Source organism: Salvelinus fontinalis, chromosome 7, assembly GCF_029448725.1.
Source record: "Salvelinus fontinalis isolate EN_2023a chromosome 7, ASM2944872v1, whole genome shotgun sequence".
Lineage (NCBI taxonomy): Eukaryota > Metazoa > Chordata > Actinopteri > Salmoniformes > Salmonidae > Salvelinus > Salvelinus fontinalis.
This window is the reverse complement of record NC_074671.1, coordinates 22,228,291-22,248,926: the sequence shown is the minus strand read 5'-3', so window position 1 is coordinate 22,248,926 and position 20,636 is coordinate 22,228,291. Positions and strand designations below refer to the sequence as shown.

The window sequence follows — 20,636 nt, the reverse complement described above, 5'->3', positions numbered from 1 at the left end:
ATACTATTGATTGATTCACAAAATGTTTATGCGCCCATAAGTGTGTGTGTTTTTTTTATTTATGCGCCCATCAGTGTGTGTGCGTGTGTGAGGTACACTCAGAGAGAAAAAGGGCTGTATAAATTGCCTATTTTTCAGGCCAGCAGCTGAGGCCCTGCACTAATCAGCCTGAGTGACCTGTAGAGAGAGAGAGGCCTGCCTGTGCTGTGTACCCCTACCACCACCGCTCAGCAGCTAATGTAAAAGTAGTAGAGGGTCTGTTGAGGAGCGTAAAAGGCTGTGGCTCAAGCTGTTGGAAGGCTGGTTCAGTGGGCCCACCACCTGGGACCTTCCATCTTAATTTTCACAGGAATGCTTTTTGGAAAAATACTCAAAGCCCCATTCTTTGGGGAGAAACTTAGAAAATGTGCAATGGTAAAAAAGAGACATGTCAATGCAGAAAGCAAATGTTTGTTGCTTTTGAAAGGGAAAATTGAACCATGAAGGTACAATACAATGCTTTCCTACTGGTAGTCTGTGTTTACCAGCTTTAAAGCGGAAATGTGCAATTTATGTAAAAAGCTGAGGGATGGGGCTGGAGAAATGTAACCACTCTCAAATTTATAGAACTATGGATGCAAGGACGTATTATATATATTTTTATTTTTAACCATGTTTTGAGGCTATATAGTGATTGTTTACATTTACTTTGTTTACAAACATTGGAGGCAAGCAAGCTTATACTGTTTTTTTAGTTTCAGATGGGGTATGACAGTTGAACTAAGCTCATGAGGCATTTAAGTTAAATTCTTCAAGAATCAATGAGTACATATCATTAATGTATAAGTCCAAAAATGGATGTATAAACTGCAGATTGGCCCTTTAAGTTACTTTAGTTTTCCCAATATACATGTTCTGTACTGGGCACTGCAACCCTCGTTGTTGGCAATGCTTGCCAAGGGCCATAATGTGTTCAACAGTCAAAGGCATCGTCATACTTCTGAGTGGCTTTTGGATCCCTTTGAAGCGCTATATGGTTGGAGAGATAACCGGGCACCTGCTTTAAAGCATGGCATATCTCTATCCCACTGTTTGTAAACAAAACCTCTTGAAGTATGATGGTGTAGGATGAGGGCTGGGGGAGGAATATAGGGGTGGCTGCAGATTCACCAACATTAATCAGGCACCCATCAGACAGCCAGTGCTACAGCCCTGACAGCAGTACCGTGGTTCTGTACCTTCTGAGTGGAGCATACTAGCTTAGTCAACCCCTCAGTGGAATTCAAGACAGGTTTCATGAGAGAGAAAGATCAAAGGTCAAGCAGGGGTCAGAGGCCAAGAGGTTAAAGTTTGCTGTGTTTGGTTGAAGAGTAAAAATGTCACATAGGTGTGTATTATATGGGTTGGAATCCACGTGTTCTGGAATGTTCACTAATGAGGTTATTTGTACTATTATTAGCTACCACCACCACTACTATTTGTAGTACATGTACTACAATACAAATCGTTGGTAGTGGGGAAAGTTATGTTGATAGGATGATGATTATATGTTGAGGGTCAAAAGCAGAACAATTTGACTTGTTTTTCATCCAGTGTGAATGTGAGTTTAACACAGCTTGAGTCAATGCTTGAAAGAAAATACTGACTACTGTCCAAGTCGTAACCTACAGAAACCATCTAAAACTGGACAGTGAAATACCAAGTTACAAACACATCAGAGCCTGGTTCCTCTCTAGGTTTCTTCCTAGGTTCCTGCCTTTCTAGGGAGTTTTTCCTAGCCACTGTGCTTCTACATCTGCATTGCTTGTTGTTTGGGGTTTTAGGCTGGATTTCTGTATAGCACATTGTGACATCTGCTGATGTAAAAAGGGCTTTATAAATACATTTGATTGATCACTCATTAGAAGAAAGCACCACAACATCAGTATGTAGGCCTGCAATTTGGTACCAGGAGGGCTCTATTCAATCCGCATCGCGGAAGTTCAGCTTTACAGCGTGATTGAAATTTAAAGGCAATGTTCCTGCTTTAGCGGAGACTGCATTCACGGCTGACGCTGCAAATGTCAATTCAATCGGGAAATGACCTTTACATTTCCACTGCGGAATGTGTAATGCTTCAGCATTACAGATTTAATAGAGCCCCTAGTTAATTTTTTGAGAAGTGCTAAAAAGTATCCATTGTCACAATTTGGTTGTAAATACTCTACTAAACAAGTGGAAGCTGAAACGGGACTGTGAAATAAAGCCAGGACTCATGTTTTTGTTAGTCATACAGTCCTACAGAGGGGAATTGTATTGTTAATTAGATGTATGGATGTACCTCGCAGCTAAACAAGTTAGGTTTGATGAATCACTCAAATCTCAATGAGCTAATCCTGTTTTGTGCTGTACTGCAGTACATTACTTGTGTAAGTAGGGCCTACAAATAATACACTGCACTCTACCGTGCACTGTAATATAATCTATGATTCTAATATACTATAAATCAGCCAAGTCTATAATCTTGAAGAGAGGAAATAGGGCTAACAGTCTGTACCCATCGTCCTGGCTATCCAGTCTCATGAGCTCTACGTTACATTTCAACATTTTTACAAACTTAACGTTTTTGTTGTCAACACGTTGTATATTAGGTGTAGCCGGCCTACACATCCAGCTTAATTACATAGAAAAGGCTACATCTCTGTAGAATTAAGCCAATACAAGGTAAGAGCTTTCTGAAATATTGAAACCAAGCCGTTATTAGTCATCTGTGATCAGTCTGTCTGACAAGGCTCCCATTATGTCTCCTGTCAGCACGCAGTTACACTAAAAAGGATCACACATATGGAGAAACTGATTCAGGGCTAGCACCACCTCTGTCCTTACAATAATAGAGAGTCATTTGTTTATCTAGACGGGACATCAGAGGAAAAGTCCCCGGCGGAGTCAAAGTGTTGAGCTTCGAAATGAAGCGGCGCCGCTTCCCTGCTGAACCGGCCGCGAGGAGAGATACTGTCAGCGTCAGGTATTACCGGCATTCTGGAAGGAGGGGAGAAAGACTCATCTCTTCTCCCTCTATCTTTCTCTCGTCTCTACCCCAGAGTGGAGGGAAATACTTGTCAGGGCGCCTCTGAACCACAAGATTGAAAGCGACCCGATGACAAACCTGACGATTAATTGCCCAACTTCATCCCTTTTGACACGAGCACATCCTTTTCTGAGTGAGTGAGTGTGTGTGTGGGGGGTGGCAATGAGCTTATGTTTTTGACTTATGTTCCTCACCCCCCAGTATTTTAAGACAGTCGATAACAGTGTAATTACTTTGTTTAAACTGCAAGGTCTTGCAAAGGGCTGGAAGTGAATGAAGTGAATTTGACCAAAAAAAGGCAACATCCATAATCACAGCATCAGAATGTGTCAAATCTATGGTGGGAGCTCATTGAATTTTTATGTCACATAACAATGTTTACAAACTGTACAGTTGAAGACTGCATTTACAGTTGCACTGTACCACAAGCATTTTCAATATACTTTGTTGGCCATTCCCAGTCTATAGAACATTTATTTCAGTGCCATAGGAATATGATGTGATGTTGTAACAGACAAAATACCTTAAGAATACATATTATTCATATTCTACAAACACAATAATCCAATTTTTTTTTTTTAAATCCAAAGGCAATAATAACTACTTTGTGGCTTTTTCTTATGCATTAAATGGGGAAATGTTGGGAACATCCTTGAAGAGTCTAGACTCAATGTAGCGTCATCACTAGCAGTCCAAATGCAATCCAACACCTCAAATATATAAATAACAATAGAGCTTTACAAACCTGATAAAAGGTGGCAGAAAGTCTGTCCCAAGCGTTCTTTCTGAACATTTGCATAACTATCAAATCACAGTTATTGTTTTGGTGGCTTCCTCTTTGATCAGTAGTCCCCTCCGTCGTATCTAAATGGATGAGAAACCCTGTCGGGATAGCTATTGGACGCGTAGTTGCCGTAACGGTAAGTGTCAAAGTTCTCAGCCCTCTCGATTTTAGCTGGCAGGGTTTCCGGCTGGTACGACAGCGCAGACTTGATGACCCCAGAATCTTCAGGAATCTTGAGATCGGAGTAAGAGGTGGGCGAGGTATCCTCGAGCAGGGAGCTGCAGCTGGGCAGGCCCTTGACGTCGTAGATGTTGTCGCCGTACTTGACCACAGAGGACTTGGGGCATGGCTGGTAGGACACTTTGGTGGTGGTGGTGATGATGGTCTGCAGGGCAGCGGGCGTGGCTGGCGCTGGGCCAGGGTACCTGCACGGGTACTCACTGTTGTAGTAGTGGTGGTTGGTGTTGCCAGGAAACTGTCCGTACTCGCCCCGCTCGCTGTACGTCCCCTTGCCCAAGATCTGTTTCCAGCCGTGGTGCTTGCTGGTCGTGTCATAGTTGCGGTCGTGGCCAGAAAGGACCCCGGTGGTGTGGGGTGTGGCAGTGCTGGTACCCAGGCCCGAGCTCACCTTGCTGGGCTCAGGGGTCTCCGTCTGGGGGCTACTGGGGTCCTTATAGAGGGCTGTGTAGGAGCCCGAGCCTAAATAGCTCGGCACGGCAAAGTCGTAGCCACACGGAGGCCGGGGCATGTACAGACGGTGGTTGGCCTGCTTCTGGAGTGTGGATGGGGCCTCACCCATGTTGGCGTGGGAATCGTAGGCAAACTTGTAGGGCTCAGGGTTTTGGAAGGGAGGGTAGTGCTGGGTCTGGATGGGGAAGTTGGACTCAGCGATGATGCTAAAGCGGTCCGGGCCCTCCATGCAGGACAGCTGGTGCAGGTTGGGGAAAGGAGCACCCAGGTCGTGGTATCTCCCGGTCTGAAGAATATTTAGTACATATTAGTGATTGGCTAGGCAAAGACAGTCCACTGCATCTACCAATTTAATAAATGGTATGTGGGTAGTTTGAGTTTTTTACTTTTCAATCACTTAGTATGTGCAAAGAAGGGATTTTACAGTATTCGAAGTACAGGTCACAAAGTGCTTACTGTTTCTGCAAACCAAACTAAACAACTACAACGAGAAAGCAAAGGCAACAGCGGCAAGGAAAACATGTTGAAAGGAACCATCCACCTCTGGCTGAGCAGGTAAATATTCAAAGTACACTTGAACAAAAATATAAACGCAACATGTAAAGTGTTGGTCCCATGTTTCATGAGCTGAAACAAAAGATCCCAGAAATGTTCCATACCCTCAAAAAGCTTTTTTCTTTCAAATGTTGTGCACAAATTTGTTTAAATCCCTGTTAGGGAGCATTTCTCCTTTGCCAAAATAATCCATCCATCTGACAGGTGTGGCAAATCAAGAAGCTGATTAAACAGCATGATCATTACACAGGTATACCTTGTGCTGGGGACAATATAAGGCCACTAAAATGTGCAGTTTTGTCACACAACACAATGCCACAGATGTCTAAAGTGGAGGGAGTGTGCAATTGGCATGCTGACTGCAGGAATGTCCACCAGAGCCGTTGCCAGATAATTGAATGTTCAATTTTCTACCATAAGCCGCATCCAATGTTGTTTTAGAGAATTTGACAGTACGTCTAACCGGCCTCATAACCGCAGACCACGTGTATGGCGTCGTGTGGGCAAGCGGTTTGCTGATGTGACCAGAGTGCCCCATGGTGGCAGTGGGGTAATGTTATGGGCATGCATAAGCTACGGACAAAGTACACAATTTAATTCTATCGATGGCAATTTGAATGCACAAAAATACTGTGAAGAGATTCTGAGGCCCATTGTGAGGCCCATTTTTTAAAGATATCTGTGACCAACAGATGCATATCTGTATTCCCAGTCATGAAATCCATAGATTAGGGCCTATGGAATTTATTTCAATTGACTGATTTCCTCATATGAACTGTTGCATGTTGCGTTTGTATTTTTGTTCAGTATAGATATGACTATTGAGGGCAAAGTTTCTTACATCTGGCTCCATCAACCTCCTCTTCTGGGAGAAGTGTGGAGAGGACATCCTCCTCTTCACTGCACTCCTCCGGACCTCTGTCTCAGACTTACTCTCTGGTCTGGGGTGGTCATGGACCCCCTTCGCCTGCAATCACATCAATACATACTAGGATGTTACTTTCTTGAAATTAGAAACATCTTTGGTTACATTTAGGATTACTCTTAATAACTAAATAAATTGTAATATTTGTGTGGGAATGTTTTGCACAGAAGCTAACTAAAAATGGTTTGTTTATTGATTTTTACTTTAATTAACTCATATCTTTACATTTCACTAATAAAACAACAAATCCATGAAGGCATGTTAATGACTATTTATTGCCTAATATCACAAAATAAAAATACTAAAAACTCAACACTTAAGTTTACAATACTTATAGGTCTGCTTATAAACGGCTAATAAACATACATAGTTAAGTAAATGCATGTATAAGATCTGCTGTACTCTACAATACATTACAGTACTGTTCATTATTGTATGAACAATTGTATTGTATGAACTATTGATATACAATGATTATCAAACAGTTTATTAAATGGTGACAGACTATTAAACAATGCTTAAAAACGGTTAATAGAGAGACCTACAAACGTGTTACCTCTCAATTCAGAATATGAGCCCACAAACCTGGAAGAATATAGCTTTTCCATCTATTCTCCAGAAGTTGGTGACGGGATAGCCACTGTGTCCTCTGCATGGCATCAGCTCCAGGGCAGAGTTACAACTGGGGCACAGCTTCTCTGGAGAACAACCACCAATACACACAACCACACAGTTTTAAACAAAGCCATGTTGGCTAATAGTATAGAAGTGATTTTTGTATTCAAGTATTGTAAGTTTATTTCAGAAATATTATACTGTTATGGTTGTGAGGAGAAGAATAGTCTATTATGTGGAGAGTAGTTGAAAGTGAATACGGATGAATACATTTTTTACAATAAAAAGAAAATACATATTTACTATGAGGGGTATTATTTTTAATTAGACCTTTTTTTCAGTCAGACCAACAATATCTGAAGTTGTTTAACAAGTAGGTGTTCTGTATATAAAGCGTTATTGAGTTTATTTTATTGAAGCACCAAGTGTCACATTTCTATAGTGTATCAAGGTCATGAGATGTGAATGAATGAGTCAGATGTCAAGTGTTACCAGGTGTTAAGTTTTTAATAGTTTAATCTCTTTACAGAGTGAGTGGAATTATAGGCCATTCTCAAAAACAGTCTACAATATCAACAGGCCCAATAAGTAGGCTATCATTATGAATAATTTAACTGAGCTCATTAAGCTTTGAAAATAATTAGTGTTTTAGACAATAGGCAATTATTTGATTCAACGTCAACAAGTGTTTTAATGTCTTCCTCGTTTTTCCGAGGAGACGGGTCGCCAGGTGTACACCATATGCATGACAGCTGGGCATAATGCATTTACTCACTTTGTTGTTTTTGTCGTGCTTTGTCGCAGATAGCCGGTCGGAGCTGGAGTTTGCTTCCGTCAGCCAGCGTGCAGTTTCGGCCACAGACTACTACACCGAGGCAGGACTTCTTGAGAATCTGACAGTTGTGGTTGTTGGTGTTCCGCATGGCCCATCCGCTCAGGTGCCGCTGTGCGTTCTTATCCTCGCCGGTGTAGATGTAACGAACATACCCATCCGTCCACTCCTGGAAAGCGTCATACTGCTTTGTGTCCTGTCAGAATTAGTGAAAAATATAGATTTTGATAGATTCATTATTTTCAAGTGCTTTTTATTAAAGTGGATAATACGGTTAAAACAAAAACTACCGGCCAATTAATAGAATATTCCTGCAATTAGTGTTTATTGTGACGAGAACCACAGATATGGACAAACTGCAAATGAATATATGTTATTTGATATCTGAGCTATGAAAGCATAGGCTATAAGGCAAATCATGACAACATGCGTGTCAATTAATGTATCATTAACTCTGCATATCTTTACAAATTAAAACTGATTTATTCGATTCAACCGTGACCTACTTTTATTTTATAGGATACCAAATGCTATAGAATTTGTTACTTTAAATAGCTGTCACTGAATATATTTTAAATTGTTGCGTCAACTGGCGTATGCAAAACGTCGACATTAGCATACCTGAGGCAGCTTTGGGTCGTTGATATCCCACGTTAACTTCATACCAAAGGAAGAAACACAGTCGGGGTCTTCAAACTGATCCGAGGACTTTGACATCTTGTTAGAATCTCACAATTTTACGGTTTTGAACTTGACTCATAGCAGGACCCACCAATACAGGTACCGTCCCGTAGCCGCGCACCTTACGAAATCACTTTCTTTGTCAAAAATAAAGCATATGACAGACAACGCTAAAAAGGAAAAATAATTAGAGAATATATGTCCAGAAGTACATGATCTTCATCCGACTTCCTCTGTCTTTTCTCGGTGTTAATCCAAAACTCCCTTGTGTCCTGGGGAGTGTGTCACGCGATGCCACCGGAATAGCAAGGTGAATGACTGTAGGTAAGGGCTGTCTCGTCTATGTAAATGAGGAGGCAGGACTAGGAAATATGTCTAGCCTCAGCTCTGTTGAGGCTAAGCGCTGTGCACTTTCAGTTCACCTGATCCGTGGCACTGACCTCCACTTACTGCATGTCCGTTTCCCCGAACGTTTCTTTCTAGCACTGTGTATGCCTGAAACATCAAAAACTATTAGGCTAATATGCTGTGTCTCTATGTTGATCTTGAATACACACAGACGTCATGAAATTACCCAAGGCCGCCCACAAACGATGGGAAATGGCTTGGGCTGTTTCTGTGTGTCTATCAGATTTTTTTTTTCGATGATGCTTGCAGTTCTGACAGGAAAATGATCTGTTGTAAATTTCAAACCTGTTGGTTAGGATTAACGAGTCCTCTAAACTCATAAATAAGCAAAAATATATGTGAATAATCTGAATGTGAAATAGCAACATTCAACGGGTTACACAAGTAGCCTACATTGACAGGTGTCAACAAGTGATCTATCTGAGATCATTAAGAGTTGTTGTATGTAAACCTAAAGCCACACTGACGTGTAAACATCAAAACAGCTGGGGCTGCACATTAACAATAAACAAAGCATCAATCATTCGGCATTGTTAACGAATGTCATGTTTTAGAGATTTTTGTAGGCTACACCCATGTCTTTACCTATTGTTTTATTGTAGAATGTTGTTCACCTTTATTTTATTCGGGAATCAGAATTTGGATCTTTTCCCGACAGCATTTGTCAGAGTATAATACACATGTGAAGCATGTCAGGGGTTTGTTTGCATGTTTCCATCCGCCAAATTGGCACTGTTACAACTTGAGGCTGATCAAAACATAGGCTACTGTATACGGTTAAATGTACTTTTCCCGATTATTATTCTCCTTCATGTGAAATTAAAATCTATTGCTGTACATTAGGCTATTCATTGAGCGAATGACCAGAATACCTAAATATAACCACTGGCGTAGCACCCCCATCCAACCCAAACATATAACAAAATATATATTATATATATTTATTTAGTCTATTTATTTAATCGTTTGTTTGGGGTCGCCCCAGAGGTAAGCCCCTGCCCCTCAAACTCTCCAAAAAAGTGTTTACAATAAAAAAAATTAACTGGCCATAATGGATATTAACTGGAAAAGGATCTTATGTAGTTTCTTGCAATAGCCCTCTGTGACTAAGGAATATTTCTCTCAAAACTGTGATTCCTATAATATGTGTCTGGAGATTTGGTCAACTGTCAGATTTGTCCAAAATTAAACAGTAATGAGTAGGGTCAGCTATAACATAAGGACCCCTTATTCATGTCCTTGTTACATGTAGTGCAACAAGACCACTCTGTAAAGTTCTCTACTGTTGATAGATTTAAACAAACAATATTGTAATCACCAAGGTCACAACCATAAACTGTCAGCAACATCTGACTGATAGGTTAAACTAGAATATGCATTTAGGCTCAAATATGTTACATTTAATTAGGTTTTAAAGTCATACAGCAACTGAGGAAAAACAAAATTGCTACTGTGTATACCACTTGAATGAAGTAGAACATTTTAATTTGTCAACTCAGTAAGACAAATAGTCAGATTTTTGTCTAACTTCAACTCCGTCACATTGCTGAAAGATCTGATAGAACGGTTGTTTTTATTGGGGATTTTTACCACTAACTGTGAAAGTCCCATTTTAATTTATAAAAAATCCAATGTTATGCACAACTTTAGATGTTTGTTTGGTCATTATGTATCCTCATTATGCAAATAAGATCGAATGGCTTCACACACAAAAAAACCTAATGTTTTTCCGCCCCAAAAATACTTTCAAACACAATAATGGATTCAGATTGCTGTTATCAAGAAAACTTTCACAGTTTCACTGAGTTAAGTTTGAATTACCCGTAACGAAAAGGAATGAGATTACAACATGTATTTATTTGGACAGATCATGGCCCTTCATGCGCGTCTTTTCTAGCGATAGTTCACTAATTAGATTCACCTGTGGCAAAATTGTTCCTATAGCTACACTCGCACACCGCTAATTATGAACGTAAGTTTGTTAATTTTTTAACAATTATATGCAATCGTTTCTTCGTGAATTATTGCCTAGCTGCCTAAAAAACGGCAATATTATCGTAGAACATGGTAAATTATGGAAATGTATTTAGATTTGCTTATGTTAGTGAATAGGACCCCATTGAAGAGACCAGCGGTGTAACGCTAACTATAGGCCTATCTCAAAACTATGCGTATTTTTCACATTTTCTATCAGTTCGAAATAATTTTGGAGGATGCTTTCGTCAGCAATAATGTTGGAGCCATCACAGCAGCACTTCTGAGGGAGAAAGCCTCCAAGTCGTTGGTTAACAGATTGAACAAAGTCGCTAACAAGGTAGCCTATTTTCTCACATTCATCAAATTACATTTAACCCTTTCTGGGTATGAAATTCCTGCTTGAAGTAGCCTATTCATATAAAACAATGATCAGTAAAACCTTACCAAAGCATATTGGTTCCACAATAAATGTGCTGAACAGGGTTCACAATTCTAACAAAATTCTCTTCCCCTTTCTCCTCTGTGGATTGCAGGAACTGGACAGAACTGTGTTCAAAAGTGTCACTTTGCTTTTGAGAGCAATTGAAGATGTATGCCAGTGTGATGAAGACTGCTTTAACTGCCTGGCCAGGCAAGGTCTCGTTTACAAGATAAGTATTTTACCAAGAAAAATATATTTTAAATCTCCAAAGATGTGTTTAACATTCAAATGTAATCTATCGGGTTCTGATGGGTCTATTTGACTGTGTTTGTTCATTTCCACATGTTGATGTGGTTTGAAAGAGCTGCAGACTTTCTGAAAATGGAAGAATACAAAGGCGTGAAGGACCTGCTCAGCCTTATTGAGACCTTTTTTGATTTTTTCCTGGTAAGGTGTGAGTTGTCCAAATTTTAAATCAACCCCTACCCACTCATGTAGATCTGAAAATATTGGATGTCTAACCAATATGTTAATTACTTCACTTTGCCTTATGATAGGCTGGGTGAGTTGTTTGCCATGTTGCTTTCCTATCTAGGTTTGCAAAATTCCACAAACTTTCTCAACAGGTTGTCCAGAAATCCTGGTTTGAAGACTCCTGGAATCAGGAGGGAATAAGCAGGAAATCCGTGAATTTTGGAAAAGTTACAGGAATTTTGCGACGTTATCCTTATCAAATCATTTCAGATCTACAGAAGTGTCTAGGGCAGAGCTCTCTAACCCTGTTCCCGGAGAGCTACAGTCATGTAGGTTTTTGCTCCAACCCTAATCTAGCACACTTGATTCTAATAATTAGCTGATAACCTGAATTAGGTTAGTTACAACTGGAGTTGGAGTGGAAAACCTACAGGAGGGCAGCTCTAAAAGAACAGTTGGAGAGCCCTGGTCTAGGGTCGATTTAGAATACATTTCCAATGTTATTCACTGCATCAGCCAACTAAATACAAATGTTTTTTCACCTCATTTTTCAGCGTTTGCCTCCTTCTATTGAAGGTGAGCTTTTTCTCTAATTTTGATCATTACACAATTGCCATGTTGCTTTGTTTTATGCTGGTAGCTACAGTAATGCTGTTTGTTTTGGGGGGGAAAGACAGAGGTCAGCTCACCAGTGTCTTCCTGCTGCATGTTGGAGTGGTTGGGACTGACCCAGACGTCACGTTTAGTCTGAGATTAGAGGTAAGGCTGTACAGTCATTGAGAGCGATGTTGTTGGTTCAGAAGGTTATGAAGAAATACATTTTGTTCACTAAAAAGGGAGATTGTCTAATAGAAAAGCAGGAAAAATGTTACTAAAGAACGGGATATATTTTTTCTAAACATTAACGTCCTGCAATTCTTTTGGATGTTACATTGTTCTTCACTGTTTTCTTTCTATCCATTCAGGCTATAAGGACGATTAACTCGATCCTCGACAATACCACAAAAGAAGAGAGGAGGAAACTGAGCATGTCCAAAGACCATTGTCTACTCCTGTAAGCTTTCAGTCATGACAGATTCCTGTAAATACGAGAACATGGAGAGGAGGCCTTTCCAACAATGAATTGGTTGTCTGAGAATGCATTGCCCCCTAGTGGATAGTTTTAGTCTACACTGCACTTTTATTTTCTTTCTCAAGATCGTGTTCATCAGGCACCAAGCGGAAGAACACGGCCTGAAACAGGGAGTGACTACATGGAATTCTCCCATATGAAATGCTCCATTTCTTTTACCGTTGCAAAACAGTTAAATGTTTTACATTGCATGCACCAATTAACACGACCCAGTGAATTATGTCCCAATTACCACATTGACTAAGGATCTATATTCTCCAACCTTGTATCGATGCAGATCACCGGTTTCATCTCCCTCTCATTTTTTTAAATTCGGCATTTACCGATACAGTCATGACATCACTTGCACATCCTCAGAATTTTAATTCAGTTTGACGTTTTTTTTTTTCCTCCAGTGAACAATTTGCAAAAGTAATTCTCAATGTGGGCGGTGAGTGACACTTTTCAGTTTTTTTATGGCATGCAATTCACTGTATGAAAAATGCATAGTTGTCTGTGACTGTGACTTGGGTCTTGGTTTTGTTCAGACTATGAGATGCAGGTGGCCCTATCAGAAGCACTCTGTCGAATGACCATAAAGAGGTCGAGGAAAGAGCTGACCAACAAGTGGTTTGCCAACCCAGTTTTTGCAGAGGGCTTCAACGCAATAAACGATACAGAATTTGAGATAGTAAGTTTCTCTAAGTCTGAGTTCTAACCTCCCCCATAAATAATTTAAATGTTGATAGTGGCATTCAAAGAGGACTGTTATTTGGGGTAAAACATATATGTCTTAACTGTCAAAGACTAGCCTTAATTTTTTTGCTCTGTTGAAAAATAGGACTGCAGAACTTTTCTCAATGACTTGAACAGCTATTTTGGAGATGAAAGAAGGGGAGTCCACACTATTTTTCTCTACATTTCAAACACCCACCTCATTCTCATTTCATACTATTTAAATAAAAAAATATTATTCTGTAAAGAATAAATTGCATCAAACACAAGTTTCACATGGTAAGATAATGGCTTGTTTCTCATAGGGTGTTCACGTTCCCCTGCATCTGTGTGTTTCTTGACACCACTGAGGTAAGCCCAGCAGTAGTCCCAGGATCACTGCTCCAAAGTCATAAGGGGACATGGATGACACTCCAGATAATATAAAGATAAATGTGTGGCAGTTACAAATGTCTTATTTAAAGCTAACTGTCTCAACTGTCTCATGCATGGGTACCTCCAATTGGGTCTGATATTCCCCTCAGGCAATGGTGTGTAACACTTACAAATGAATGTCTTTGTCTTCAGCTGTTCATGCCAGAGGATGAGAAACTGGAACATTTCTGGGTGGACTTCAACCTAGGAACGTCCTGTATCAGCCTCTTTGTCAACAACCCCGAGGTGAGACTGACCAGACCACACACACCAGTGTACGTCAGCGATAAATGAATGTCAGTAGTGTTTACTTTAATGGGTCGCTCCTAGATATACAATGTCCTAAGTGAGGTTTTTAAATTTGTTTTCCCCCTCTGCCATGTCGTCTGGCGCTACAGTGTTCACTGTGGGAATCAATCCATTTGCTAAGAGCAGACGTCTTTAGGTTCAGTGTGTGTGGTGAGTGAAGAATTCCTCTTGCATCATTAGCCCTTCAGTTTGATGCTGAAATGAAGATATGGGGCTTTTCCTTTATTTGAGAAGTAACGAGCTGCATTTTATATTGTTTACCATGATTCTCCCTCCAGACTGTGATAATCAGACCATTCTGACGGTTCACCTGTCCAACCCCCTCACCTATCGCATGACCAAGGGAAAGATGGTACAGATCATCTTCGATTCCAAGCATGACATCCTGGACGCTGCCAAGAGGGTCTTTGAAAGCAAACGACTACTGGTAACCCCTAACATGACAGTTGAATTATGAGGACAATGCTTTACCAATACATTTACGAGCATTAAAAGCCCATTGTTAAGTTATGAAAGTAGGCTATGCCATTCTTCCCTTTCCCACAGCAAAGTGTACGTTCAGATGACCAGACATCGATACAACACGTCATGGAACCCTTGCAATCAGATATGTTCAGTTCTTTAATCTCATAGACTGATGTATCAGACCAGATCACATAGGCTATGCTATATTTATTTCCACATTAAAGGGATGCTTTGGGATTTTGGCAATATTTGTTAGCTTATACCCATACACTTCCAGTCAATAGTTAGCATTGGCTCGCAAAACTACCTCGAACTTCCTTCATACTGTACGTAGATACAGTTGAAGTCAGAAGTTTACATGCACTTAGGTTGGAGTCATTAAAACTTGTTTTTAATCCTCTCCACAAATTTCTTGTTAACAAACTATAGTTTTGGCAAGTCGGTTAGGACATCTACCTTGTGCATGACACAAGTAATTTTTCCAGCAACTGTTTACAGACAGATTATTTCATTATCACAATTCCAGTGGGTCAGAAGTTTACATACACTAAGCTGACTGTGCCTTTTAAACAGCTTGGAAAATTCCAGAAAATGATGTCATGGCTTTAGAAGCTTCTGATAGGCTAATTGACATCATTTGAGTCAATTGGAGGTGTACCTGTGGATGTATTTCAAGACCTTCCTTCAAACTCAGTGCCTCTTTGCTTGACATCATGGGAAAATCAAAAGAAATCAGCCGAGACCTCAGAAAACAATTGTAGACCTCCACAAGTCGGGTTCATCCTTGGGAGCAATTTCCAAATGCCTGAAGGTACCACGTTCATCTGTACAAACAATAGTACACACGTATAAACACCATGGGACCACGCAGCCGTCATACCGCTCAGGAAGGAGACGAGTTCTGTCTCCTAGAGATGAACGTACTTTGGTGCGAAAAGTGCAACTCAATCCCAGAACAACAGCAAAGGACCTTCTGGAGATGCTGGAGGAAACAGGTACAAAAGTATTTATATCCATAGTAAAACGAGTCCTATAACGACATAACCTGAAAGGCCGCTCAGCAAGCAAGAAGCCAGTGCTCCAAAACCACCATTAAAAAAAGCCAGACTACGGTTTGCAACTGCACATGGGGACAAAGATCGTACTTTTTGGAGAAATGTCCTCTGGTCTGATGAAGCAAAAATATAACTGTTTGGACATAATGACCTTCGTTACGTTTGGAGGAAAAAGGGAGAAGCTTGCAAGCTGAAGAACACCATCGAAACTGTGAAGCACGGGGTTGGCAGCATCATGTTGTGGGGGTGCTTTGCTGCAGGAGGGACTGGTGCACTTCACAAAATAGATGGCATCATGAGGTTGGAAAATTGTGGATATATTGAAGCAACATCTCAAGACATCAGTCAGGAAGTTAAAGCTTGGTCGCAAATGGGTCTTCCGAATGAAGAATGACCCCAAGCATACTTCCAAAGTTGTGGCAGAATGGCTTAAGGACAATAAAGTCAAGGTATTGGAGTGGCCATCACAAAGCCCTGACCTCAATCCCATAGAAAATGTGTGGGCAGAACTGAAAAAGCATGTGCGAGCAAGGAGGCCTACAGACCTGACTCAGTTACACAAGCTCTGTCAGGAGGAATGGGCCAAAATTCCACCAACTTATCGTGGGAAGCTTGTGGAAGTTTGTGGAAGGCTACCCGAAGTTAAACAATTTAAAGGCAATGCTACCAAATACTAATTGAGTGTATGTAAACTTCTGACCCACTGAGAATGTGATGAAAGAAAGAAATCATTCTCTCTACTATGATTCTGACATTTCATATTCTTAAAATAAAGTGGTGAACCTAACTGACCTAAGACAGGGAATTTTTACTCGGATTAAATGTCAGGAATTGTGAAACTGAGTTTAAATGTATTTGGCTAAGGTGTATGTAAACCTCCGACTTCAACTGTACATAAAAATCGTATCCACAATTTCATCTGACTCTGAGGCAGTAGATGAAGGGCCCCAGTGCCAAAATCCCGAAGTGTCCTTTTAAACAACCTTGACTCTGGGGTAGAGGTAACATAGTAATTGTACATCTTGGACACTCCAATATGGTGTATATTAATTTGGTAGATGTTCATCCATTTCTTTTAATATGTTACAAATTCCAGTTTGTTTTGGCGTTGTTATCTAGGGAGCTATAGTTAGGGGAAGGATTAGCTAACATACTATGTAGTTACAAAGTTGCTACAGTTGTCTTTGATTCGAACACGCAATATTTTGTTTGCTAGACTTCGCCCTACTTTTGTTTTTGCTTTAAGAAACCTGTCCTATGTAACCGATCATACTAATTTCAGTGTCTCTGTTTACATTTACTATGTTAAGTCTAGTCTGAGATCAGGCTGCTGTAAAAGAATGTATGAATTCATGGAATGTATTTCTCCACTAGATCTCGACGTGCTAGCTGCATTGGAGACCTCATCACTGTAAGTACCCTATGCTTTATTTGGCAGTCTATATGGTTATTTATGATACATTGGGTTTTTAAGATGAGCAACTGATTGTTTCCGCCAAGGTCCCCTACTCTGGCAACTGCAGGCAGCACAGAGGTAAGCATTAACACACATGAAGGGGTAACTTAACCATACTCAGTGGGGCTCCTTCAACCTAGTCCCACACTGTGTCCAACTCTGTCAAGCTATGTCATTATATGGCACGTGGTAATAAAGAGTTGACTGCTGCACAAATAGTATAGGAGTACTAATGATTGTTTTGTCCTATCAATCCCTGCTGTAAACCAGACCAGTCTGGCAACAGCTCTGTCTCGGTGAGTGATCACAGCAAAAAGTGTTTCAATGGTTCACCAATACAGTACTCTTTCTGTATTGCCATATTTCCGTCAAGTCATTGTTTTTTTTCTCATATCACAGGGAAAGAATTGAAACTTCACCGGAGGACATCTTCGAACTGTGTGCCAGCTCTGACACTGAGGTTTGCTATTTGAGTCTTGTCATCTTGTCTGCTGTGATGCTATTTGAGCAATGCTTTCAATGAGACGAGTATTGATCAAGACAGTGGATCTAACGACTGAGGATGCCTTTAAAAAATATACAGTAGAAGTCGGAAGTTTACATACACCTTAGCCAAATACATTTAAACTCAGTTTTTCACAATTCCTGACATTTAATCATAGTAAAAATTCCCTGTCTTACGTCAGTTAGGATCACCACTTTATTTTAATAATGTGAACTGTCAGAATAATAGTAGAGCGAGTGATTTTATTCAGCTTTTGTCTTTCATCACATTCCCAGTGGGACAGAAGTTTACGTCCACTCAATTAGTATTTGGTAGCACTGCCTTTAAATTGTTTAACTTGGGTCAAATGTTTCGGGTAGCCTTCCACAAGCTTCCCACAATAAGTTGGGTGAATTTTGTCCCATTCCTCCTGACAGAGCTGGTGTAACTGAGTCATGTTTGTAGGCCTCCTTGCTCGCACATGCTTTTTCAGTTCTGCCCACACATTTTCTATGGGATTGAGGTCAGGACTTTGATGGCCACTCCAATACCTTGACTTTGTTGTCCTTAAGCCATTTTGCCACAACTTTGGAAGTATGCTTGGGGTCATTGTCCATTTGGAAGACCCATTTGCGACCAAGCTTTAACTTCCTGACTGATGTCTTGAGATGTTGCTTCAATATATCCACATAATTTTCCTACCTCATGATGCCATCTATTTTGTGAAGTGCACCAGTCCCTCCTGCAGCAAAGCACCCCCACAACATGCTGCCACCCCCGTGCTTCACGGTTGGGATGGTGTTCTTCGGCTTGCAAGCATCCCCCTTTTTCCTCCAAACGTAACGATGGTCATTATGTCCAACAGTTCTATTTTTGTTTCATCAGACCAGAGGACATTTCTCGAAAAAGTACAATATTTGTCCCCATGTGCAGTTGCAACCCATAGTCTGGCTTTTTTATTGCGGTTTTGGAGCACTGGCTTCTTCCTTGCTGAGCGGCCTTTCAGGTTATGTCGATTTAGGACTTGTTTTACAGTGGATATAGATACTTTTGTACCTGTTTCCTCCAGCATCTTCACAAGGTCCTTTGCTGTTGTTCTGGGATTGATTTGCACTTTTCACACTAAAGTACGTTCATATCTAGGAGACAGAACGCGTGTCCTTCCTGAGCAGTATGACGGCTGTGTGGTCCCATGGTGTTTATACTTGTGTACTATTGTTTGTACAGATGAACGTGTTACCTTCAGGCATTTGGAAATTTCTCCCAAGGATGAACCAGACTTGTGGAGGTCTACAATTTTTTTCTGAGGTCTTGGCTCATTTAATTAGATTTTCCCATGATGTCAAGCAAAGAGGCACTGAGTTTGAAGGTAGGCCTTGAAATACATCCACAGGTACACCTCCAATTGACTCAGGCTAATTGACATCATTTATCAGAAGCTTCTAAAGCCATGACATAATTTTCTGGACTTTTCCAAGCTGTTTAAAAGCACAGTCAACTTAGTGTATATAAACTTCTGACCCACTGGAATTGTGATACAGTGAAATAATCTGTCTGTAAACAATTGTTGGAAACATTGTGTCAGGACATCTTCTTGTGCATAACTGACTTGCCAAAACTATAGTTTAAAAAAAATACATTTGTGGAGTGGTTGAAAAACAAGTTTTAATGACTCCAACCTAAGTGTATGTAAACTTCCAACTTCAACTGTACATTCAATACGCTTGGTTGGTACTCCCCTCCTGTATTTATTTGGACAGTGACGAGCCAAATTAACAAATTTGATCTATACTAAGCATTTTAGATTTGGGAACAAGGTTTCATGATAAAATTCCCTTTTATTTGAGGGAATTTTCATGCAAATGTTTAACCATTTAGAAATGAAAGCACAATGTATCTAGTCCCTTCATTTGAAGGTTTGTCTGTGTGGACACCTACTCATTAAAGGGTTTTTCTTTATTTTTATTTTCTACATTGTAGAATAATAGTGAAGACAAACTATGGAATCATGTAGTAATCAAAGGTGTTAATTAAAAATGATTTTAGATTCTTCAAAGTAGCCACCCTTTGCCTTGACCACTTTGCAGACTCTTGGCATTCTCTCAACCAGCTTCATGAGGAATGCTTTTCCAAAGATCTTGAAGGAGTTCCCACATATGCAGAGCACTTGTTGGCTGCTTTTCCTTCACTCTGCGGTCCAACTCATCTCAATTGGGTTGAGGTCTGTGTGATTGTGGAGGCCAGGTCATCTGATGCAGCACTCCATCACTCTCCTCCTTGGTCAAATAGCCATTACACAGCCTGGAAGTGTGCTGGGTCATTGTCCTGTTGAAAAACAAATGATAGTCCCACTAAGCGCAAACCAGATTGGATGGCGTATCACTGCAGGATGCTGTGCCTTGAATTCTAAATAGATCACCAGCAAAGCACCATCACACCACCACCTCCATGCTTCATGGTGGGAACCACACGTGGAGAGCATCCGTTCACCTACTCTCTCACAAAGACAGTGGTTTGAACCAAAAATCTCAAATTTGGACTCATCAGACCAAAGGACAGATTTCCACCGGTCTAATGTCCATTGCTCGTGTTTCTTGGCCCAAGCAAGTCTCTTCTTATTGGTGTCCTTTAGTGCCAGTAGACCATGAAGGCCTGATTTCACGCAGTCTCCTCTGAACAGTTGATGTCTGTTATTTGAACTCTGAAGCATTTATTTGGCCTGCAATTTCTGAGGCTGGTAACTCTAATGAACTTTTCCTCTGCAGCAGAGGTAACTCTGGGCCTTCTTTTCCTGTGGCGGTCCTCATGAGAGCCAGTTTGTTCAAGTGCAGTCGCGAAAACCATCAAGCGCTATGAAGAAACTTTAAGTTCTTGACATTTTCCGGGATTGACTGACCTTCATGTCTTAAAGTAATGGTCACTTCTCTTTGCTTATTTGAGGTGTTCTTGCCATGATATGGACTTGGTCTTTTACCAAATAGGGCTATCATCTGTATGCCACCCCTACCTTGTCACAACACAACTGATTAGCTCAAACACATTAAGAAAGAAATTCCACAAATGTACTTCTAACAAGGCACACCTGTTAATTGAAATGCATTCCAGGTGACTACCTCATGAAGCTGGTGAGAGAATGCTAAGAGTGTGCAAAGGGTGGCTACTTTGAAGAATGTCCAATATAAAATATATTTTTATTCAA

The 20,636-nt window shown here is 40.5% G+C and overlaps 2 protein-coding genes across 2 annotated transcripts in view; one reads left to right on the top strand and one right to left on the bottom strand.

The window, feature by feature from the left end:
- Positions 1 to 3,382: 3,382 nt before the first annotated feature.
- Positions 3,383 to 17,604, bottom strand: gcm2 (glial cells missing transcription factor 2). The gene is made up of 5 exons (XM_055928704.1): positions 8,069 to 17,604; positions 7,391 to 7,643; positions 6,586 to 6,698; positions 5,917 to 6,042; positions 3,383 to 4,806 (listed from the first exon to the last, which is right to left on the bottom strand). The coding sequence occupies exons 1-5, from the start codon at positions 8,162 to 8,164 to the stop codon at positions 3,889 to 3,891; spliced, it is 1,506 nt and encodes a 501-aa protein (XP_055784679.1). The 5' UTR covers positions 8,165 to 17,604; the 3' UTR covers positions 3,383 to 3,888.
- Positions 10,704 to 20,636, top strand: part of sycp2l (synaptonemal complex protein 2-like) — a 38,152-nt gene continuing 28,219 nt past the window's right edge. Inside the window, exons 1-18 of the mRNA XM_055928705.1 lie at positions 10,704 to 10,850; positions 11,047 to 11,163; positions 11,277 to 11,381; positions 11,963 to 11,984; positions 12,082 to 12,167; positions 12,374 to 12,462; positions 12,936 to 12,970; positions 13,068 to 13,210; positions 13,361 to 13,411; positions 13,558 to 13,605; positions 13,822 to 13,914; positions 14,067 to 14,127; positions 14,256 to 14,404; positions 14,524 to 14,593; positions 16,872 to 16,908; positions 16,998 to 17,027; positions 17,202 to 17,249; positions 17,353 to 17,413. Of these exons, the coding sequence (XP_055784680.1) occupies positions 10,704 to 10,850; positions 11,047 to 11,163; positions 11,277 to 11,381; positions 11,963 to 11,984; positions 12,082 to 12,167; positions 12,374 to 12,462; positions 12,936 to 12,970; positions 13,068 to 13,210; positions 13,361 to 13,411; positions 13,558 to 13,605; positions 13,822 to 13,914; positions 14,067 to 14,127; positions 14,256 to 14,404; positions 14,524 to 14,593; positions 16,872 to 16,908; positions 16,998 to 17,027; positions 17,202 to 17,249; positions 17,353 to 17,413 (1,392 nt within the window). The remainder of the gene's footprint in view (positions 10,851 to 11,046; positions 11,164 to 11,276; positions 11,382 to 11,962; positions 11,985 to 12,081; positions 12,168 to 12,373; positions 12,463 to 12,935; positions 12,971 to 13,067; positions 13,211 to 13,360; positions 13,412 to 13,557; positions 13,606 to 13,821; positions 13,915 to 14,066; positions 14,128 to 14,255; positions 14,405 to 14,523; positions 14,594 to 16,871; positions 16,909 to 16,997; positions 17,028 to 17,201; positions 17,250 to 17,352; positions 17,414 to 20,636) is intronic.

Bases quoted from the DNA above. Each gene is read 5' to 3' on its own strand.
- gcm2 (XM_055928704.1), bottom strand. From the start codon at position 8,164: ATGTCAAAGTCCTCGGATCAGTTTGAAGACCCCGACTGTGTTTCTTCC. The intron at 7,644-8,068 runs GTATGCTAATGT...TAATTCTGACAG, and splicing joins ACGACCCAAAGCTGCCTCAG to GACACAAAGCAGTATGACGC. The intron at 4,807-5,916 runs GTAAGAAACTTT...AATATTCTTCAG, and splicing joins GGAGGTTGATGGAGCCAGAT to ACCGGGAGATACCACGACCT.